The 20,117-nt window shown below is 45.2% G+C and overlaps 1 protein-coding gene across 1 annotated transcript in view; it reads right to left on the bottom strand.

The window, feature by feature from the left end:
- Positions 1–20,117, bottom strand: part of PEPD (peptidase D) — a 192,202-nt gene that overhangs the window by 8,570 nt on the left and 163,515 nt on the right. The window contains exon 12 of the mRNA XM_070952901.1: positions 10,549–10,697. Within this exon, the coding sequence (XP_070809002.1) occupies positions 10,549–10,697 (149 nt within the window). The remainder of the gene's footprint in view (positions 1–10,548; positions 10,698–20,117) is intronic.

Below are 20,117 nucleotides of genomic sequence, written 5' to 3'. Positions count from 1 at the left end.
GCGGTATATAAGTCGAAGTGCTACTGCTATTTAGCTCCCGTGTAAACCCTCTTTAGAAAAAAACCCACAAAACCAGAGCTTGTGACTTGCTCAAATCTTTGCATCAATTTAGGACAGTATTTCAGGTTGACATTTTATCCGTAGAAGCTTTCTTCGAGTAAAGCAAATTCTGAAGGACTTTGAATACTGTATCAGCTTCCCATAACCTCTTCGTTTGGGGAAGGATTCCAGTTGAGGAGGAATGTGTGGGACCGCCAAGGGAATGCTGATACTCCTTGGAATCTCCCAATATTAATGGTCTCAACACATTCACCAAGTCAGGAAACCAGCCTCAGTGAGGTCAAGATGATGCTATTAAAATCGCTGCTTTTCCGTTTCTGCTTCACTTTAGGTGCTAAGGAAGAAGAGAAGCAGCAGAAAAAGATTTTAAGAAAATGCTTCTAGCCCAAAAGCATTTACAGAATACAGAACAAGAGAGTTGGGAGGGAGCTTGGAGCTCTTCTGCTTGGGCATTTCTCCCTTTGCTTTGCATTGGGAACCTTGGAGAACTCTTCAGAAGCAAATCTACAACCAGACAACCAACCAATGGGGGAAAACTGATGGTGTGATGGACGATTCTTTGACATTGTTCCTGTGAGCCAATCTGTCACCATGTTGGGGATTTATGCTAGAAGGTCCACCTTTATTGCTTTCTTCTACCCACAGCTGCAGTAGTGTCAAAATGGGAGATGAGGCACCATCGAAGGTGAGTCCCTGCTCACTAGTTCCAGGAGGGAGACGCCAAGAGGCTCCAGGGATCACATCTCAGTATCCTCCAATATCAAATTAAGATCAATGGGAGAAGTAGGGCCACCATTTTGGCTGAGTTTGCAAAGCAGAAACATGATTTCCACTTCTAGCCAGCAACTCCCATTCATTATTAGACAGAATCCCGAGAATTTAGACATCCTAAGAAGACATTGCCCAGGAATGCCAATAAATGATTATTTCAGACATCTGGGTGACCTGAAGCACACTGCTCTTTCCTCTTGGACACATGGAGGCTTCACTTGCACACCCAGGGGCTTTGCCACACAGCGGAATGACTTCACTTCTTCTTTTGCAGAGGATGAATTGCTGAATTCATGTCTGGTTGCTGAACCAAGAGAAGGAGCCAAGAGGTTGACTCAGCCTTCCATCCTTTCTAAGGTAGGTGAAATGAGGACCCAGTTTGTGGGGGCAATAAGCTGACTTTGTATAAAATATACAAAAGAAAGAAGGCTAATGCTTAACGCATTGTAAGCCGCCCTGAGTCTCCGGAGAAGGGCGGCATATAAATCAAATTAAAAAAAAAAAAAAAGTTAGCTGTTCCTTGTTTAGGTTTGGCAGAATCACCAACTGTCAGCAATTTTTCAGGCACAGAGCTCCCGCACATTTTCAATTTGTTTTATGTCCCCTCAGTGAAGAAGGCAGCTTCTGGGGAGGGGGGGGAGCCCCACCCCACTTAAACAAGGAGTGTACTGGAAGCTGAGGCAGTGAAGCGTTCTCCCATCGCTGAGCATCGATAGGAATCACGCCCTGCCAGGTCTCTGGGAGAAAGGCCTTGAGCATCTATTCAACAGGAGCCTCTCACCCAACCAAGAACAACTCAAAGTGGCTTGCAAATCAGATAAACCCAGATGGTGCCAATAGCTCAGGTGCCAAGGCCTGCTTGAGGAGAGCGCCTGGTGCTGAAGAGATACCAGGTATGCACTGGGCTAGTCTAAGGAAAAGAAGAAATAGGGGTGACATGATTCCAGTACTTGAGGGGCTGCCAGAAAGAAGAGGAGGTCAAATTATTCTCCAAAGCACCTGAAGGCAAGACAAGAAACAATGGGTGGAAACTAATCAAGGAGAGAAGCAACCTGGAATTAAGGAGAAACTTCCTAACAGTGAAAACAATTAACCAGTGGAACAGCTTTGCCTTCAGAAGTTGTGGGTGCTTCATCACTGGAGATCTTTAAGAAGAGACTGGACAGTTATTTATCTGAAATAGTAGAGGTTTTCCTGCTTGAGCAGGGGGCTGGACTAGAAGACCTCCAAGGTTACTTCCAGCTCTATTCTATTTTAATTCTAATCTTGTGGGGTCACTGCCGGAGCCAGAACCAGCTACACGTGTGCAGCTGCAATGTGGCAAGTTCTGACGTGGCTCTGGAAGCTCCTGTGGAGCAGATGGCCTTGGTGAGGCCTGGGGGATCTGGGCACCCTTGTGGAAAGGAAAAGCTTTGCACAAAGAGAGCTCCACGTGCTACAGTGAGGTGGAAGTTGCTCTGCAGGAGTCAAACCAACCTTGGCATCCAAGGCGAGGATAGTTTTTAGACTGGAACTAGAGGAGTGAAGGGCTAACGTTTTTATTTATCTACTACATTTATGTGCTAAGGAGATGACCGACTACAAACTGCTGGCCTGCAGGAGCACAACAAAACAAGCAGAACCAGGGTTGGGAGTCCTCAGTGGGCCAAGAACTGTGGTTGTTATTATGGCCTATCAAGTCAACTCTGGCTCCTGGTGACAGCAGGAACAAGTCTCTATGAATTTTGGGGCAACATTTTCAGAAGTGGCTTTCTAGCAATAGCAATAGCCCTTAGACTTATATACCGCTTCACAGTGCTTTTTACAGCCATCTCTAAGCAGTTTACAGAGTCAGCCTCTTGCCCCCAACAATCTGGGTCCTCATTTTACCCACCTCGGAAGGAGGGAAGGCTGAGTCAACCTTGAGCCTGGTGAGATTTGAACTACCAAATTGCAGGCAGCTGGTAGGCAGCAGAAGTTGGCTGCAGTACTGCACTCTAACCACTGCACCACCGTGGCTCTTCTAGTTCTAGAACTGGCCCCACACCACCCAGTTGGCTTCATGCCCAAGGCAGAACTAGAAGTCACGGTCTCCTAGCATCTAATTCTGCACCATCACTACTAGTAGAGCGATTCTGGTTGGGGGCAGAGGAAGGAGGTGTTTCCTGTATTGTTCACGATTCATTTTCCGCCATTCACATCACCAGATTACATCAATACGCTTGACCTGTTTCCTAAACAACATTTCCATGCAAAATTGCTAAACTTTCTCTACCAATAGCCGAGGCGAGATCTCACGTATTCGCTAAAAGAGCTGTAAGCCCACCTTTTGGGTAACTCTAGGTGTCGAAGATCAAAATCACAAAGCATAATAAAACACACGAAGATCAGCAATAATAATAAAAACAATAAGGAAGTCTCATTAAATAATGCCGTATACATAATGGCACCCATAAACGCCTTATCTCTCTGGGAGAACAAGGTGAATAGATAAACTTTTAGGGCAAGAGCAGGCAATCCAAAGCGTTGGGGTCACATGGGACTTTTCTACTGTCCTCTAGGCCAGGGGTCTCCAATTTTGGCAACTTTAAGCTTGGGGGACTTCAACTCCTAGAATTCCCCAGCCAGCCTTGCTGGCTGGGGAATTCTGGGAGTTGAAGTCCGCCAGGCTTAAAGTTGCCAAGGTCGAAGACCCCTGCTCTAGGCCCTCCCCACCCCCTCCAAACCACAATTGCTGAAAATTGCAAGGTTCTCACCTGTTTGAGGTGGACATAAAAACAATGGAGCTGTAACCCATAAAGAGAATCGCCTCAAGGTTCTTCTGAAACCCAGGAAAAATTCCTGGCCCTGCCTAGGCATGGACATCATCCAGCCGCAATGCATGGGAATCGTAGTCCAAACCAAGGGGGCCCTTGCATGATGGGCTTTAGCAGCTGGAGCAAAGCTGCTACTGTAGGAGGAAACTGCTAAGAGCCGCTCAGGGTTAGTTCTAAGGATAAGTTTGTTTTCTGGATGGAGGTAGGAAACCGTATTTCAATGAATAAAAACCTTAGCGAGAAATATCCTTTCTTAACAGCCAAGTAAGAAAATTGCACCCACACAGCTTTCTAGCGGCTGGTGTGGACAGGACACCATGGGATTAATTAGCAGAACACACACGCACACACGCACACACACACACCACACAAACTTTGCAAATAACGAGTCAATTTTGTTTTCACATACAGCTTGCAGAATTAGGAGGAATTTGCACGGATGCCAGACCTTTTATCTTTCAGAAGGTTCTTTTCAGCATTTTTGGAGACAGAATCCTAGCTTTGACTTCTTGCTGTAATTATACCACTGATGATGTACAAGTAGCCCAAAAGAAGATTTTGAAGAGCTGTTTCCGGATTAACTGCTCTAAGCCCAGCCTAGAATTAATAAAGAGAGAACCTCACCTCTGTGCCAGGCTCTCCGGGCAACTGATTTCCCTTAGCAAGCTCCCCTCCTGAAGGAAGATCCCAGATCAGCCACAATGGCCAGGCCAGGTCACAACTCAGAATAGGGGGACTGTCAGCCGTGTGAAACCAAAGTGGAAGAAACGTCTGCTGTAGAAATCAGCTTGCCAGAGTTTGAAAAGCTAATTGAACGATCGGATCTCGTATACTGGACGTGAAAGCAACAGGTGGATCTCTGACTGAGATGGCACTGGAGATGGCCAAAACTACCAGCTTTCTCTAGAGGAGACTCAGCTGAGTAATGTTGTCAAGCTGGAAAGCCCTCCTTCCATCATTAATCACATCACACGGCTTAGCAGAAAATCCCAGTTAGGTGTAATAAAGACTAATAAATACTTCCCTACCGATTCCAGGAGTGATCAAAGACAATGGAAGTTTTTGTTTCTCCAAAGGAAGAGAGGAAAGGCTACAGGGGAAAAAAATAAAGATGGAGAAAGACAGTTATGAAAGCAAGTAGAGATTCAGCACAAGCATTTCAAGCATTTGGCACGTCTTCATTAAAGGGAACGCCAGAAGACCAATGCCTCCTGAACCTCTCCTTCTTTCTGTTATTACAATGTACAATTTCTTTTAAAGGGAGAAGTTTTCAGAATCCTACAATCAATTAATCCTAGTCAGTCAATCAATCAATCAATCAAGCAAGCAAGCAAGCAATCAGAATAGAGCTGGAAGGGACCTTGGAGGTCTTCTAGTCCAACCCTCTGCTCCAGCACCATTTCAGACAAGTCTCTTCATGAAAACCTCCAGTGATTCACCAACTACAACTTCTGGAGGCAAGCTGTTCCACTAGTTAATTGTCCTCACTGTTAGGAAGTTTCTCCTTAATTGCAGGTTGCTTCTCTCCTTGGTTAGTTTCCATCAGTTGTTTCTTGTCTTCTGGTCATTTGGAGAATAATTTGACCCTTCCCTCTTCTTTGTGGCAGCCCCTCAAATACTGGAAGGTTGCTATTTTGTCCTCCCCAGTCCTTCTTTTCTCTAGACGGGCCATCCCCAGTTCTTGCAACTGTTCTCCGTATGTTTTTACAATTATAATATGGCCTCCTCTCTGCAACCGTCAATGTGTCGGACAACAAAAGCCATCATGAACTATTTGGGGTGGAAAGGATGGCAACGGTGGTCCCAGAATTGCAGGAAGTACCAAGGTGCACGAATTTGCCATACGGAGATCCCACAAAACGGAACTTTTCTTGGTTTATGGCAGATGTTTTTATCAGGGAGAGGAAATGCAGCATTATTTTCCTTAGTTGCTCCATATATTTCAGTCTTCTGGGTGATTGGTGAACTTCCTGAAGGATGTAGCCGCCTCCTATTTCTGTCCCCACATTTCTGCACCCTAATCCTGCCCCCCTCCCCCACCACACACACCCCAAACATGGTGGCTGGCCATCTGAAAGCTGTTCTTAAGACCAAGGCACTTCAGGCTGGGAGCATCTAGAGCAGTATTTCTCAACCTTGGAAGCTTGAAGATGGGTAGACTTCAACTCCCAGAATCTTCTGGGAATTGAAGTCCACCCATCTTCAAGCTTCCAAGGTTGAGAAACACTGGTTAGAATGCAGCATTGCAGGCTGACTCTGCCGACTGCCAAGAGTTCGATCCTGACCGGCTCAAGGTTGACTCAGCCTTCCATCCTTCCGAGGTGGGTAAAATGAGGAGCCAGATTGTTGGGGGCAAGAGGCTGACTCTGTTAACCGCTTAGAGAGGGCTGGAAAACACTCTAAAGCGGTATATAAGTCTAAGTGCTATTGCTATCTACCCATCCCACTAGATCTGGGAGGAGAGGCCTGCTCTGCCTCCCATACATCTGGCAGGACCCAGAAAAGAGCCTTTTCTGCCCAGTGCCCACCTCCGGGAACCTCAGTCTCATCCTGACCCTGCTGGCCTTTAGCAAGATCTTGAAGACTGGTTTTTGTCACTGAGCCTGTTCCTTGGTTGTGTTAACTGTGATGATTATTAATGCAAATATAGGCTAGTTAATACCTGCATGAAAAGAGAACTGGCTCAGAACAAAATGGGGATGAATATGCCACTTGGGAGGCTCCTTGCTTCTTCTTCTTTTATTAGTTTATAATATAAAATACAAAAGAAAATAGTGGGAAAATAAAAGAGGGAGAAGGGAAAAGTGTAAGGGTAAAGGGAAAAAAGAAAGAAAAGGCATTGACTTTCCACTCCCTTTGATGCGGTAGAATAAGATAATAGCATCAAACCTCAACTTATTACTTTTACATCATAATGTAAACTAGCCATTCTACAAAAACAAACCTATCTATTCGGTAAACCCCCAAATCAAAGTTTCCTTTTTTATTTATTTTTATTTTATTTATTTATTTATTAAATTTTTATACCGCCCCCTCTCCCGAAGGACTCGGGGCGGTGAACAGCCAGAATTAAAACACACAATACAAATATTAAAATATATTAAAACAAAATTAAATTATCTTAGGCTTCTCCAATTTAAAACCCCGTTACCCATAAAATTCACCCAATTAAAAATTTTAACCCAGCCCGGCTTGCTGAAATAAAAAAGTCTTCAGGGCCCGGCGGAAGGTCCGGAGGTCCAGGATTAGTCGTATCCCTGGGGGTAGCTCATTCCAGAGGGCGGGTGCCCCCACAGAGAAGGCTCTTCCCCGGGGGGTCGCCAGCCGACATTGCCTGACAGACGGCACCCTGAGGAGACCCTCTCTGTGGGAGCGTGTTGGCCGGTGGGAGGTTATCGGAGGCAGAAGGTGGTCTCGTAAATAACTGGGTCCTAAGCCATGGAGCGCTTTGAAGATGAGAACCAACACCTTGAAGCGCACTTGGAAGACCACTGGAAGCCAATGCAGCTCGCGCAGGAGAGGTGTCACGTGGGAGCGCCATGTCGCCCCCATAAGTACCCGCGCGGCCGCATTCTGCACCAGTTGGAGCCTCTGAGTGCTCCTCAAGGGGAGCCCCATGTAGAGAGCGTTACAGTAGTCGAGGCGGGAAGTAACGAGGGCATGAGTGACCGTGCATAGGGAGTCCCGATCCAGAAAGGGGCGCAACTGGCGTATCAGGCGAACCTGATAGAAAGCCCCCCTGGCCACGGCCATCAAATGCTCTTCTAAAGACAGCCGTGCGTCCAGGAGGACACCCAAGTTACGCGCCCTCTCTGTGTCCCTGTGTTGCCCTGTGTTTTCCCCACCCCAAGCACAAAGTCCAGAAGCGGTTTCCAAGTGGAAACAGAAGTAATTGTGGCTTTTTCTTTCTTTAATCAAAGCAGCTAATTTGGCCATCTCTGCCAACTCCTTCAACTTTTGCAACCATGCATCTATTGTGGCAATCAAAGCGCCCTTCCATTTTTGTGCAGGAGGCTCCCTGCTTCAGGTCCGAGGAAGGGGGAGCCACAGCAAGAGCTGAGAGAGAGAAAACAGGGAAAGCACTGAGAGAGAAGAGACAGGGACGTCTGCTTTGGGCCGGCTCCCTACAAACCTGGTCCGTGCTCACACCTGATCTGCAGCCCCCAACAGAAATGTAATCTTGGTTTGGAAAATAGCTTCTTAGCCCAGCATTAACCATGGGGGGCTGTGCCCAGAGCAAACAGTAAAAGGTAGCGCAGTCACGCTGAGACTAACACTGCAAAAGTGGAGATGGGGCACCTTCGCCTCTGTACTAGTCTTTTGCTTTCAACTGCCTTTGTTTTTCTTTCTTTCTCTCTCTCTTTTTCTTTCTCTTCCTTTTCTTTCTTTTTCCTTCCTTCCTTCTCCTTCCTTCCTCTTCCTTTCTTTTTCTTTCTCTTTCTCTTTATCCATTCCCTTTCTTCTTTCTTTTCTTCCTTCCTTCTTTTTCTCTTTATCCTTCCTTCCTTTTCTTTCTCTCTTTATCCGTTCCTTCTTCTTTCTTTTTCTTTTTCTTTTTCTTTTTCTTTCTCTCTCTCTCTCTCTCTCTCTCTCTCTCCCTCCCTCCCTCCCTCCCTTCCCTTTCTTACTTTCTCTTTCCTCTCCCTCTCTCTCTTCTTTCTTCTCTCTCCTCCTCCAATGGCACAAAGACTGCCCATATCTGCACCTGGAAGGCTCATACCCACACATGATTTATTGATAGGGTTATTTATAGCTCCATCTCCTCCTCCTCTCCCTCCCCATCAAATCCCGGGCAATTAACCTTGGCCCCCTCAACTCTTGTTCGAAGCCAGCCAACTGTCAGCCTGGTTTGCACAGCCTAACTGGCCAACCTTTGGACTTTGAACCATGGTGCTTGAGACATCTCTACTCCGCAAAATCTGCTGATGCGGCGTCTGCTTCTCAACTCTCTGCCAAGAGAGACACAGGGCAACACAGGGGCAGAGAACCGATGGGCGGCCTCCTTGCTGGAGCCAGAAACAGATTCGGCCTTGTTTTATTGGTGAGCTTTGGTGGTTCAGCATCTCCAGAAGCAGAAGTCCAGACCTGGCATATTGCCGATGGTCTCGCTCTTTCTCAGGCACTTCACACATGGGGAGCCTTGGAGAAACTGAAAGGAACCCTGCTCCGCTGCATTCAATGTTAGCATAAAACAAATACTAACAGAATAAAGGGAAGGGAAGGGACCTTGTAGGTCATCTAGTCCAACCTCTTGCTCAAGCTGGACATTTCTGACAGATGGCAGTCCAGGCTCTTCTTAAAAACCTCCAGTGATTTCAAGTTTCACTTTTTTTTCAATCCAAACTTTCAAAATTCCTAGCTTTTCATGCACTCTTCTTTTTGGATATACATTGCTTTAGGAAAGAGAATGGAAGTACGTGTCACTGCAAATAAATAGCTCCATTTTTCCCTGGGGAAGCCACGCTGCTGGTAAAAACTGCAGTTAGTTTATGTCAACACATTTCGAAAAGCTTCCTATTTTCACCATTGATGGAACTAGTTACAGAAATCAGCACCCAGTGAGTCAACAAGCGTCTTATTTCCCATTTCAGGATGAGGTAGGAGCCAAAAGACGAGTGGGTGTGTGTGTGTGGAAGGGAGGTGGGGGGAGGCAGGATGTGCTTCATTCCTCACCAGACAAAAGTTTTACAGTGAGGAAGCAGGATGACAATGAAGTCTACTGGGAGAAGAGCATTAAAAGCCAGGGAGACAGTCTGCTCTAGTGGTGAAAGCCCCAAACTAGGAGACGGTGAGTTCAAGTCCCGCCTTAGCCATGAAAAACAGCTGGGTCACTCTCTCTCAGCCCCACCCACCTCACAGGGTTGTGGTCGTGGGGATATAAAAGAGAAAGATGTGTTGGAAATGTATTAAAGTTATGTTTTACCAACAAAGAAATAAAGCTCTCATCAGCTAGCTAAATACTTGAAATAGATCTATGCTAGTCTCCCTTTATTTCTTTGTTGGTAAAACATACATTCAAACAAAAAATAGTTTGTCACAAAAGCGACTGCCTGCAAAGGCTCCTGGATTTGGGCTGAAAGGCAAAAGCAGAAGCAGTATGCTCCATCCCATAGTTGGGTAGACCAGGTTGCCCTGATAGACCGGTCCCACTGGAAAAGACACTTAATCTCTCCCCTGGTATAGCTGACAAAGTGAGGAGAGCCCGTGGTTTAGAGGTTAATACATCTACCTAATAGGCAAGCAGCCCGGGTTCGAATCCCAGAAGGCTGATGAGGGCTAAATACCTCGAAATAGATCTATGCTAATCTCCCTTTATTTCTTTGTCGGTAAAACATAAACGACAACAATGAAAGAGCCCTGGTGGCACAGTGGTTGGAATGCAGCATTGCAGCCTGACTCTGCCGACAGCCAGGAGTTCGATCCTGAAGGGTTCAAGGTTGACTCAGCCTTCCATCCTTCTGAGGTTGGTAAAATGAGGCGACATGCTGACATTGTAAACCACCCAGAGAGTGCTGTAAAGCAGGATGAACCTTGCTGTTCTGGTATCAGGGAAGCAGAGATATTGTCCACTAGAGATCTTTAGCCATCGCGGAAAGAGTTGGAGGACAGAGGGAAAAGGCTATCAAAAAGATAAGAAAAAGAGCATGGTCAAAAAAATCAAGACGGCAATCCCAGTGGGGCAACTGAAATTCCTCCCTCTTGATTTTTTTGACCGTGCCCTTGGACCCCTCCGACTTGAGAGAGACGGGTCAAGAATAGGCAGAGAGATAGGACGGGCAGTGCTAGCTCCAGTTGGAGGGCACTGTGAAGTATGGCAGGCACCAGAATATCCATGCCCACAATTTCTAAGAGGCAAGAACACACTCTTCTTCTCTCCCCACGCTTTCGTTGGCAGGGACTGATTTTGTTGTTGTTGTTTTACCTGGCTTGATGCTGCCGAACACTGCCCGGGAGGATCTATACACGGCCTCGTAGATGGCCTTCTGGTCAGGAGTGAATTTTCTGTTTGCGGGAAAAGTGCAGGTGATGTCTGACCCGTAGCAGTAATACTCTCCTCCCATGTCAAAGAGGCTGCGGAAAAGGAAAGAAAAGGAAATGCCTGTTTGGGTTTGAATTCAAACTGCAGCATGATCACAAAGTTGTCTGATTATAGGCTGATTATAGATTATAGATCAGAACAGACACCACTGCAAAGGTGAAGCCGGAAGAGAGGACAATGGTCATTTAGTCCACCCTTCTGTAACCTGCAGAGGTCCACCCTTTGGGGTAAGCCAGCTCAAGAAACAACCCCGGAAGGATTCCAGGGATTTCAAAAATGCTACTTTATTGTAATATGTAATAACAGACTTTTAAAAACCTGTCAGTTTCTCTCTGCCTTCTTTATTTAACATACTTTTTGGAGTATAAGACAGACCTTTTCCCCCCAAAAAGAGGGTGAAAATCTGGGTGCGTCTTATACTCCGAATGTAGCCTCGCCTAGCTTCTCAAATGGAGGTTTCAGAGGCTGAAAAAAGCATCAGAAATGAAGCTTCAAAAAAGAAGCCCCCAAACAGAGCTTCAGAGGCTTTTTTTCTGAAGCTCTGTTTCAGAGGCAGGAAAAAAAGTTTGTTAGGGAATGAGGTTGAGGGGTACCCCGGACCGTGAACCAGTTCATGAGTAAACACACTGAGACTGAAATAATTCTGACAGAGGCGTCTTGTGTAAAAATATAATTTACTTTAAAACATTTAAAGCACTATGTCTTTAAGAAAGCACATTAAAAACAAAGTCTTATCTGGGTATGTGAAGCAAGGCTATCTCCCTAGATCCCTCTCCACAATACCGAAACAGTTCACAAGAGAATAAAGCTAGCATGAAGGTAAGCAGCTTCGGTGTCGATACATCATCAAGGTAGGGGCAGCACAAACTTCACAGCTAAAAGTCACCTGAAGTAAAAACAGTTCAAACAGCAAACATTGCTTGAAGCTTGTGGGAGGAAAAAGGTCCAGCAACAGCAGTCCCGATGATAGCTTGCGTGCTACAAAACAGCAAAAGGCAAGCATCCGTGGGAGTTTCTCTGCAACGGCGTCTGGAGTCCTTATCTGCATTCTTCTCCCATCTGCAGCATTGCACTGAGCTTCTTGCAGAAGCTGTGCATTTAGGCCTAAACCAGGAGTCTAGGCCCAAGTAGCAAGCGAAAAGGTCCTTGCTTATATAGGGAGTTAACCTGCAATTATCTAGGGCGGGGAAGGCTTGCAGGTAATTACAAACAGGAGATGGCTTGATTGAAACCATACTGTTTGTGAGTAGGCAAGTAGCCACAGCAATCCTGGAAACACTCGTGACAATCCCCTTCTCTGTGGCTATTTGACTCGTTAACAAACATACATTCTACATTGGGTACATGTACACATCAATGGTAAGTACATTCACATAGCCATCGACATTTTACCCAGAAGATAGAGGTGTTGGTCACGGGGCAGCGGTTTGGTAAACACATCCGCTACCTGTTCCTTAGTTTCACAATACACAGTCTTAATGAAACCTGTTTTCACCAATTGCCTCACATGTTTGATTTTAATATCAATATGGCGCGATCTCTGGCCTACAGCATCGGCTTCCGATATGTTAATGGCAGCCATGTTATCCTCATAGACTTTTATAGGTTGCATGGGCTGCCTCCATAAGCTTACCAGAAGATCGTCAAACCAAACTAGGTTATTGGAAGCTTTGGACAAACTGACATACTCAGCTTCCGCTGTGGAAGTTGCAATTAACTTCTGCTTCCCAGAGTACCAATACACGGGGCTACTATTTAGGTATACAATGTACCCCGAGGTACTTTTTCTAGATCTAACATCCCCTGCCCAATCAGCATCCGAAAAACAACTCAATCTTAATTCTCTAGTTGCTTCTGGTTCCAATAACAATGAATAGTTCACAGTACCTTTTAAATATCTCAGGAGTCGTTTGATTCCGCTCCAATGGTACTGTGTAGGATGTTCAGAATGTCTAGATAACACATTTACACTTAGACTGATGTCTGGTCTAGTCCAATTTGCAATGTACAACAACGACCCAATCACAGACTTGTAAAGGGTCTTATCTTCAAACTCCGTGCTCTCAGTGTACATATTCTTAAGGAAGTCTGTTGCCATAGGGGTATCGCATGGCTTCGCCTCTACCATGCTACACTTTTTAAGCAATTCCTGAATTTTATCTTCCTGAGAGAGCCGAAACCCCTTCTCGGTTTTTATGAATTGCACCCCTAAAAATTTGCTAATGTGACCTAGTGGTTTTAGGGTGAAACTCTTACTTAGGTCCTCAGAGAACTTCTTATGCCTGTTCTCTGATCTGCAAATATATAGGATGTCATCAACGTACAACAGTACCGTTTCCCTAATGCCCTGATCTTCCTTGACAAAAACACACTCGTCAGCCGACGATGGTAAATAGCCCATCTCTCTCAGGCTTTTAGTGAGACACTCGTACCATCGTTTACCAGATTGTTTTAAGCCGTATAGGCTCTTGTTCAACAACCACACATTGTCTTCCCGATGGCTTACTCCCTGAGGAATCCTCACATACAGCTCTTTGTCTAACTGGGCGTGCAGGTACGCGGTCTGAATATCGAACTGATATACATGTTCGCCTCGCATGGTAGGGATAGAGAGAGCTGTTCTCACGCTCTCAGGGCACACCGTGGGCAAGGTGGTGTCCTCATAATCGTCAGGGAATCTCTGCAAGAATCCCTGTGCTACTAGTCTCGCTTTATAGACAAAGCCCCCACCTTCAATGGGCTTTTGCTTGAAAAGCCACCTGGTGCCAATCACCCTCTTGTCTTTGGGCAATCTTGTTGGCGTAAATACGTCCAGCCTTTTCAGGCTGTCCAATTCCGTATCCATGGCGGCCAGCCACTTCTGTCATTCATGGTCAGGTAAGGCCAACACATCCTCATATCTCTGAGGGGTGGCCAAAACCTGGTCGACTGAGGTAACAAAGTCGTCGTACCTCTAAGGCTTATTGCCTCTGGTAGCCCTAACTGGTCTGCGTTTAGGAGTGTCACTGACATCAGAGTCGTCTGATGAGCCATCTACCTCGTGACTCTCGCTCTGCGTCTCAGAAGCTGGGTGCCTATCCTTCCTGGCTACCCCCATCTTACGCTTCAATACCCCTTTCAAGGGTGCCTGGGATGCACGCTTCCCAGAACCAGATGTATCCCTATCCTCGGGTAGGTTCTCCGATACATCCTCCGCTCGTCTACAACAACTACGGGAAGGGTTCCGAGTAAGAATCTCATTGGCATGGATCTTACTCCACTTGGCCCCTTCGTGAAAGGTGGCAGACCTTGATTTCATTAATTTCCCGTTAGGGTAGACAAACCTAAATGCCTTGGAGCCCTGCTCGTAACCAACGAATCTCAGTTTAACAGAGATTGGGTCTCCCTTTCTCCTGAGCTCCTTCGGGACATGAACATCGGCCATCACCCCGAAAACGTGGAGGTGTGCCAAGCTAGGCTTATGGCCATATAGCACCTCGTATGGGGTCTTCTGCACCACGCTAGACCACACACGGTTAAGGGTGTAATTCGCGTATCTAACTGCTTCTACCCAATAGGCGAAGTTTAATCCGGAATCCTCTAGGGCGCACCGCATCATAGTTTGTAACACGCCATTGCGTCGTTCTACGATGCCATTTTGAAACGCAGAGTAAGGCGCGGTGCGTAAGTGGACTATACCCTTACTCCTCAACCAGCTGGAGAACTGCCTGGAATTAAATTCAGTCCCCCTGTCAGTTAAGATCTTCTTAACTCTGACCTTGTGCTGGTTCTGGACTAAGTTACAAAATTCCTTAAACTTAGTCAATGTTTCACTCTTGGACATTAGGGGAAAAACGAATCCAAATCTGCTATGGTCGTCTACTATGGTAAGAAAGTACCGTCTCTTACCCACGGAAGGTGTGAATGGACCCACCAAATCCATGTGGACGAGCTGAAACGGGTGTTCAGAGTACCTCTGAGACCTCTTGGGCGCAGATTTCACCTTCAACTTTGCACTCCTAGGAATGTGTTACAGTCATTGATCTTGGTTCCCCTTGAGTGTCCGGTTACCTTTTTCACTATAGGAAAACTCACATGACTAATCTGCGATGCATCAAGTGAGCACATTCATTGTGCAACGGCTCTCCTATAGAAATTGCATTAGCATTTTCAGGTTCCCTATTATCTGACTCTAAGTTAAAATTTAAAAACTTTTTATTAACTTTACATTTGTCTTTACAAGGCTTCCTCTGGTGAAAATCTTGATCCTCATCACCTAGTTCTAACTGTGATTCATTGTTACTACCAAATGAGATAGTATAATTGCTATCACTGCAGGACTCAGCATTCGTATTGGGGGAATAATAAGGCAAGCCACCTATCTTCAAAACCTCCCCAATCACACATTTGTTGTTTTTGATCACAGCTGTTCCTCCTGAGAACAGAATCTCCATTCTAGGGTTCTCACATATCCTCATTAGGCTTAGCAAATTATGATCTATCTCTGGTACATACAATGCTCCATGAATCTCTCCTATCCCAGGAATATAAACATTTCCAATGCCAACAACATTCACCTTTTTACCGTTTGCAACTTTGACCATGGATTGATGCCTTCTCATATTAACAAACAACCTTCGGTCACTCACAACATGATTACTGGCCCCACTGTCCATCAACCATAGTTGCTCTCGCTGTTCCCTTGTAAGCTCTGACTCAGTAGTTTCCACTATACCTACAGAGCTATCATTAAACCTGGGATTGTTCCCTTTGTTGCCTTCATTCGGCTTTTTACCCCTTCTGTGGTTAGGAACATCTACACTTGGCTTTCTACCAGGAGGTAATGGCCTCCTTTTACATTTATTATCAGAAGGTACCTTTGAGCATGCCCTAGCATTCACATTATGTGGGCAATCCCTTCTATAATGTTCTTTTGAACCACAATTGAAGCATTCTCCGATAGTATATGCTCTATCTGAACTATCGGGCCTTCTTAAAGGTTTTTCCTTTTTGTGAAAAGCCGCCCTGCATTTTCGCAAGTTATCTTCTGCAATCAATCTGCCAGATAACACTTCTAAAGATAAGTTATTACAACTAACATTATCCAGTTGCGATATAAAATTATCCCAGCTAGGATCAAGGGAATTGAGTATAACAGTAATGAGGGTTTGTTCAGACACTGTTTCCCCCTTCAACATCAATTCCTGCCTTAACCTGTTTAACTCACATAAGTGTTCATTAATATCTACTCCCGCCTTCAACCTTGCGGAATAGAACTCCCTATAAACTCTGTTTGTAACATGGGAGCTTTTTGAACAAAATAGCTTATGCAGTTTCACCCAAACTTCTGTTACGGTCAGGTTACTAGGTATACTGGGATATAGTGCAGGGTCAATGGACATCAACAAAATACAAAGGCCTTATGATGTAAAAGATCAACTTCTAAGGACCATGGTCTAGGTGGGGGTTTTAACAACAACGATAAAACATTCTCTTTCATTAAGGTTACTTGAATACTCTTGACCCATTCCTTAAAATTTCCTCCACCCACACTTAAACTTTTAAAATTAGGAGGAAGGATCTGTACATTATTAAACATGGAAACAGACATTAATTGATGTTCAAAATGTGGTCCATCCTGGAACGGGCAATAAGGCATTGGAATGGAAGCACACAGCACAGAGTCTTCCATCTGGCATTCTGACGATCGTTCCTCCCCAATGGGAGGGATTAAAACTTCACATTGTGCGGATGCAAAGCTCATCCTGGTTTGATCACAAAAGCTCGAGGGTCCTCTCTGGTGCACATCTCTAGGAATTTTTGGACGCGCTCCCAAATTCCTATCTTCAGTTGAGGCAGCCTCCGGAACCGTCCTGGATGTCGATGTCGTCACAGATGGATATATCCCACTCGTGGCGTGCGCTGAATTAGCCGCAGACATCAGGGGTAAATTGGTACGTGCAGCTACTATTTGTTGAGCCGATGGCGCCTGCAAACCATTGCCTAAAATGGTTGCCAAAGTTTCTATCACACTTGCAACCTTACGCTCAACATGAGAGTCTCTTAAATTTTTAGCAGAAGTCATTGATGTCATCAAGGGAGCTAAAGTCTTTATGGCCTGATCTATGATGGCTTCAACAGCAGGTGGCGCAATATCAACTTGGCCATGCTGGTTTAATAAAGAAGCAGGAACATTCAAATCAGGCAGTCTGTTATCCCCCATTCTCCACTTATGGTCTGAGGTGGGGGTTTTAGGAAAAGATTGAAAGTCTCTTACCGATCCGGTGTTTTCTAGGACTTCGATCTTCTTTCCTTTTACGGCTGGATTCTTTAATAATCTGCTAGAATCAGCAGTCGGGTTCTGACTTACTGTGGGCAAACCTAAAAACTGAAGGATTGCCTTCCTAAACTCATCATCCACCTCTGTATTTGTTTTCAAGACCTGAAGTGGCGTTCTTCCAGTCTCTACTTCTTTAGGTGATGATGGTTTACTCACTATCTTAGGCCCTTCAGAAGTTAAGGCCTCTGCTCCAAAACTTACAGCTCCACTATTCTCTAAATCAATTAGAGTTTGGGGTTTTTCAGCCAAAACATTTTTGGCCTGAGCCCCAGACAGTCCAGTTTGTGACTTGATACTTTTTGCTGCTGCTGCTGCCCCAATCAACATCTGTTCAACTGCAGACATTCCAGTCTAGCGCGTTACCACATGAGCGTAGGTTCGTTAAACCATCTTCTGCTACCAACTGTTAGGGAATGGGGTTGAGGGGTACCCCGGACCGTGAACCAGTTCATGAGTAAACACACTGAGACTGAAATAATTCTGACAGAGGCGTCTTGTGTAAAAATATAATTTACTTTAAAACATTTAAAAAGCACTATGTCTTTAAGAAAGCACATTAAAAACAAAGTCTTATCTGGGTATGTGAAGCAAGGCTATCTCCCTAGATCCCTCTCCACAATACCGAAACAGTTCACAAGAGAATAAAGCTAGCATGAAGGTAAGCAGCTTTGGCGTCAATACATCATCAAGGTAGGGGCAGCACAAACTTCACAGCTAAAAGTCACCTGAAGTAAAAACAGTTCAAACAGCAAACATTGCTTGAAGCTTGTGGGAGGAAAAAGGTCCAGCAACAGCAGTCCCGATGATAGCTTGCGTGCTACAAAACAGCAAAAGGCAAGCATCCGTGGGAGTTTCTCTGCAACGGCGTCTGGAGTCCTTATCTGCATTCTTCTCCCATCTGCAGCATTGCACTGAGCTTCTTGCAGAAGCTGTGCATTTAGGCCTAAACCAGGAGTCTAGGCCCAAGTAGCAAGCGAAAAGGTCCTTGCTTATATAGGGAGTTAACCTGCAATTAACTAGGGCGGGGAAGGCTTGCAGGTAATTACAAACAGGAGATGGCTTGATTGAAACCATACTGTTTGTGAGTAGGCAAGTAGCCACAGCAATCCTGGAAACACTCGTGACAAAGTTTTTTCTGAAACAGAATTTCAGAAGTTTCAGAGGCAGAAAAAAAAAAGCAAAAAAAAGCAAGGCACAGAGCTCACAACCAAGGAACCTGTTGCTAAAATTCACCTCTGGGAACAGCTGATTGGGGGTATTCCAGGAGGCCAAACAGCTTTTTTCTTATTTTCCTCCCCAAAAACTAAGGTGCGTCTTATACTCCAGTGCGTTTTATACTCCGAAAAATACAGTAATTTCTTTCTCCTGCTTTCCAGGACTGAGTTGCCATTTCTCCATCTTGAAGGAAGGAAGGTCCTTTCCCAAGGCCATCTCCACATTCCTTCACAGCCAGAAAACCAATTAAATATGTGTGAGAGGTGGTAGTTTCCTCCTTCAACCACCCAAAGATGGAGACCCTCTATCAGTCTATACCTAGACGTTTCACCGGCTGCATTTTCACAACACGCTTAGCCTGGTTACTGAATCAATCCATTTTTCTGGATACGGACTATAACTTGCAGGCTGGTTCACATAATATACTAGTCTACAAAACATAGCTGAATGTCTAATGTTTTGTGAATGCAACTGCTTATGCCTTCAATCTAATTAAGAATGTTTTTGGAACTCAGCTGTCCCCCTCCATCTCCATACTTTTAATATCACGATTAGGAGATAAATTACTTAGCAATGGAATCGCTGCAGAATTTAATTTAGTCTTCCAAATCCAAGTTTTACCTACAGCCTGATTAAGGAAAGGAAAAACTGGTTTTCTGACCTGGTCACCTTGATGCCATTTCACTGTGCCACCCAAAATTAACTGCCTGCAAGCCAAGTTTAACATTCATTTGTTTGTTCAAGAAAACATTGCAAAAAAAATAATAATTCTTTTTTCTTGGCTGCAAGTCTTTCTGACACAATGTCTTACCCACCCTTGGTTACAAAATGCCTGTGATTTGACTCTCTTGACAGAAACACAAACTGTCTGCTTCTTTGGCAAAATGGCTCAAGAGCCAAATTTGTTACTGGCCCCTTAAGAGTCTCTCTCGCAACTCCCCCCTCCCGCCCAGGAATCCCTGCCAGCCAAAGAATCATTATACTATTATACCATTTCAATCAATTCAATTCAGAACAGAGCTGGAAGGGGCCTTGGAGGTCTTCTACTCCAGCCTCTTGCTCAAGCAGGAGAAAACCTATACCATTTCAGACAAGTGGCTATCCAATCTCTTCTTAAAAACCTCCAGTGATGAAGCACCCACAACTTCAGGTGGCAAGCTGTTCCACTGGTTAATTGTCTTCACTGTTAGAAAGTTTCTCCTTAAATCCAGGTTGCTTCTCTTCTTGATTAGTTTCCATTCATTTGTTCCTTCTCCTGCTTTCTGGTGCTTTGGAAAATAAGTCGACCCCCTCTTCCCTGTGGCAGCCCCTCAAATACTGAAATACTGCTATCATGTCCCCCCTAGTCCTTCGTTTCTCTAGACTAGCCATATCCAGTTCCTGCAACCGTTCTTCGTATGTTTTAGTCTCCAGGTCTTTAATCATCCTAGTTGCTCTTCTCTGCACTTTTTTCCAAAGTCTCAACATCTTTTTTGTAATGTGGTGACCAAAACTGGATGCAATATTCCAGGTGTGGCTTTACTTAAGGCTTTATGAGAAGGCAGAGACCCAACAATTCTCACAATCTGGGGTGGGACTGGACCAAAAGGTCTGTTAATCCTGGTTTGCTATGAAATTCATGGGTGACTGAGGGCCAGTCAATCTCTCAGTGATGATCCCCATTTCATAGGCTGGCTGGCTAAGGAAGGGGCAAATTTGTCTCTGGTCCACTTGGAACAGCAATGCAAAGGCAAAAATCCATCCAAAGCTAAAACACCCCGCTTCTCACACTTAAAGTCTGCATCAGTATCAAGGCAGTCAGGTCAAGAGAGATGAACGGCTGCTGATCTGACTCACTCTGTAACAATGCAGGGACTGAGAGTGCCCCCCCCACCTCTCTGCTCAGCTCCAGCGATCATGGCCAACTGGTGTGTGTGTG

Source organism: Pituophis catenifer, unplaced genomic scaffold, assembly GCF_029215685.1.
Source record: "Pituophis catenifer annectens isolate HBS135680 unplaced genomic scaffold, rPitCat1.0.hap2 SCAF_13, whole genome shotgun sequence".
Taxonomy (NCBI): Eukaryota; Metazoa; Chordata; class Lepidosauria; order Squamata; family Colubridae; genus Pituophis; species Pituophis catenifer.
This window is presented reverse-complemented; position numbering and strand designations above follow the sequence as displayed.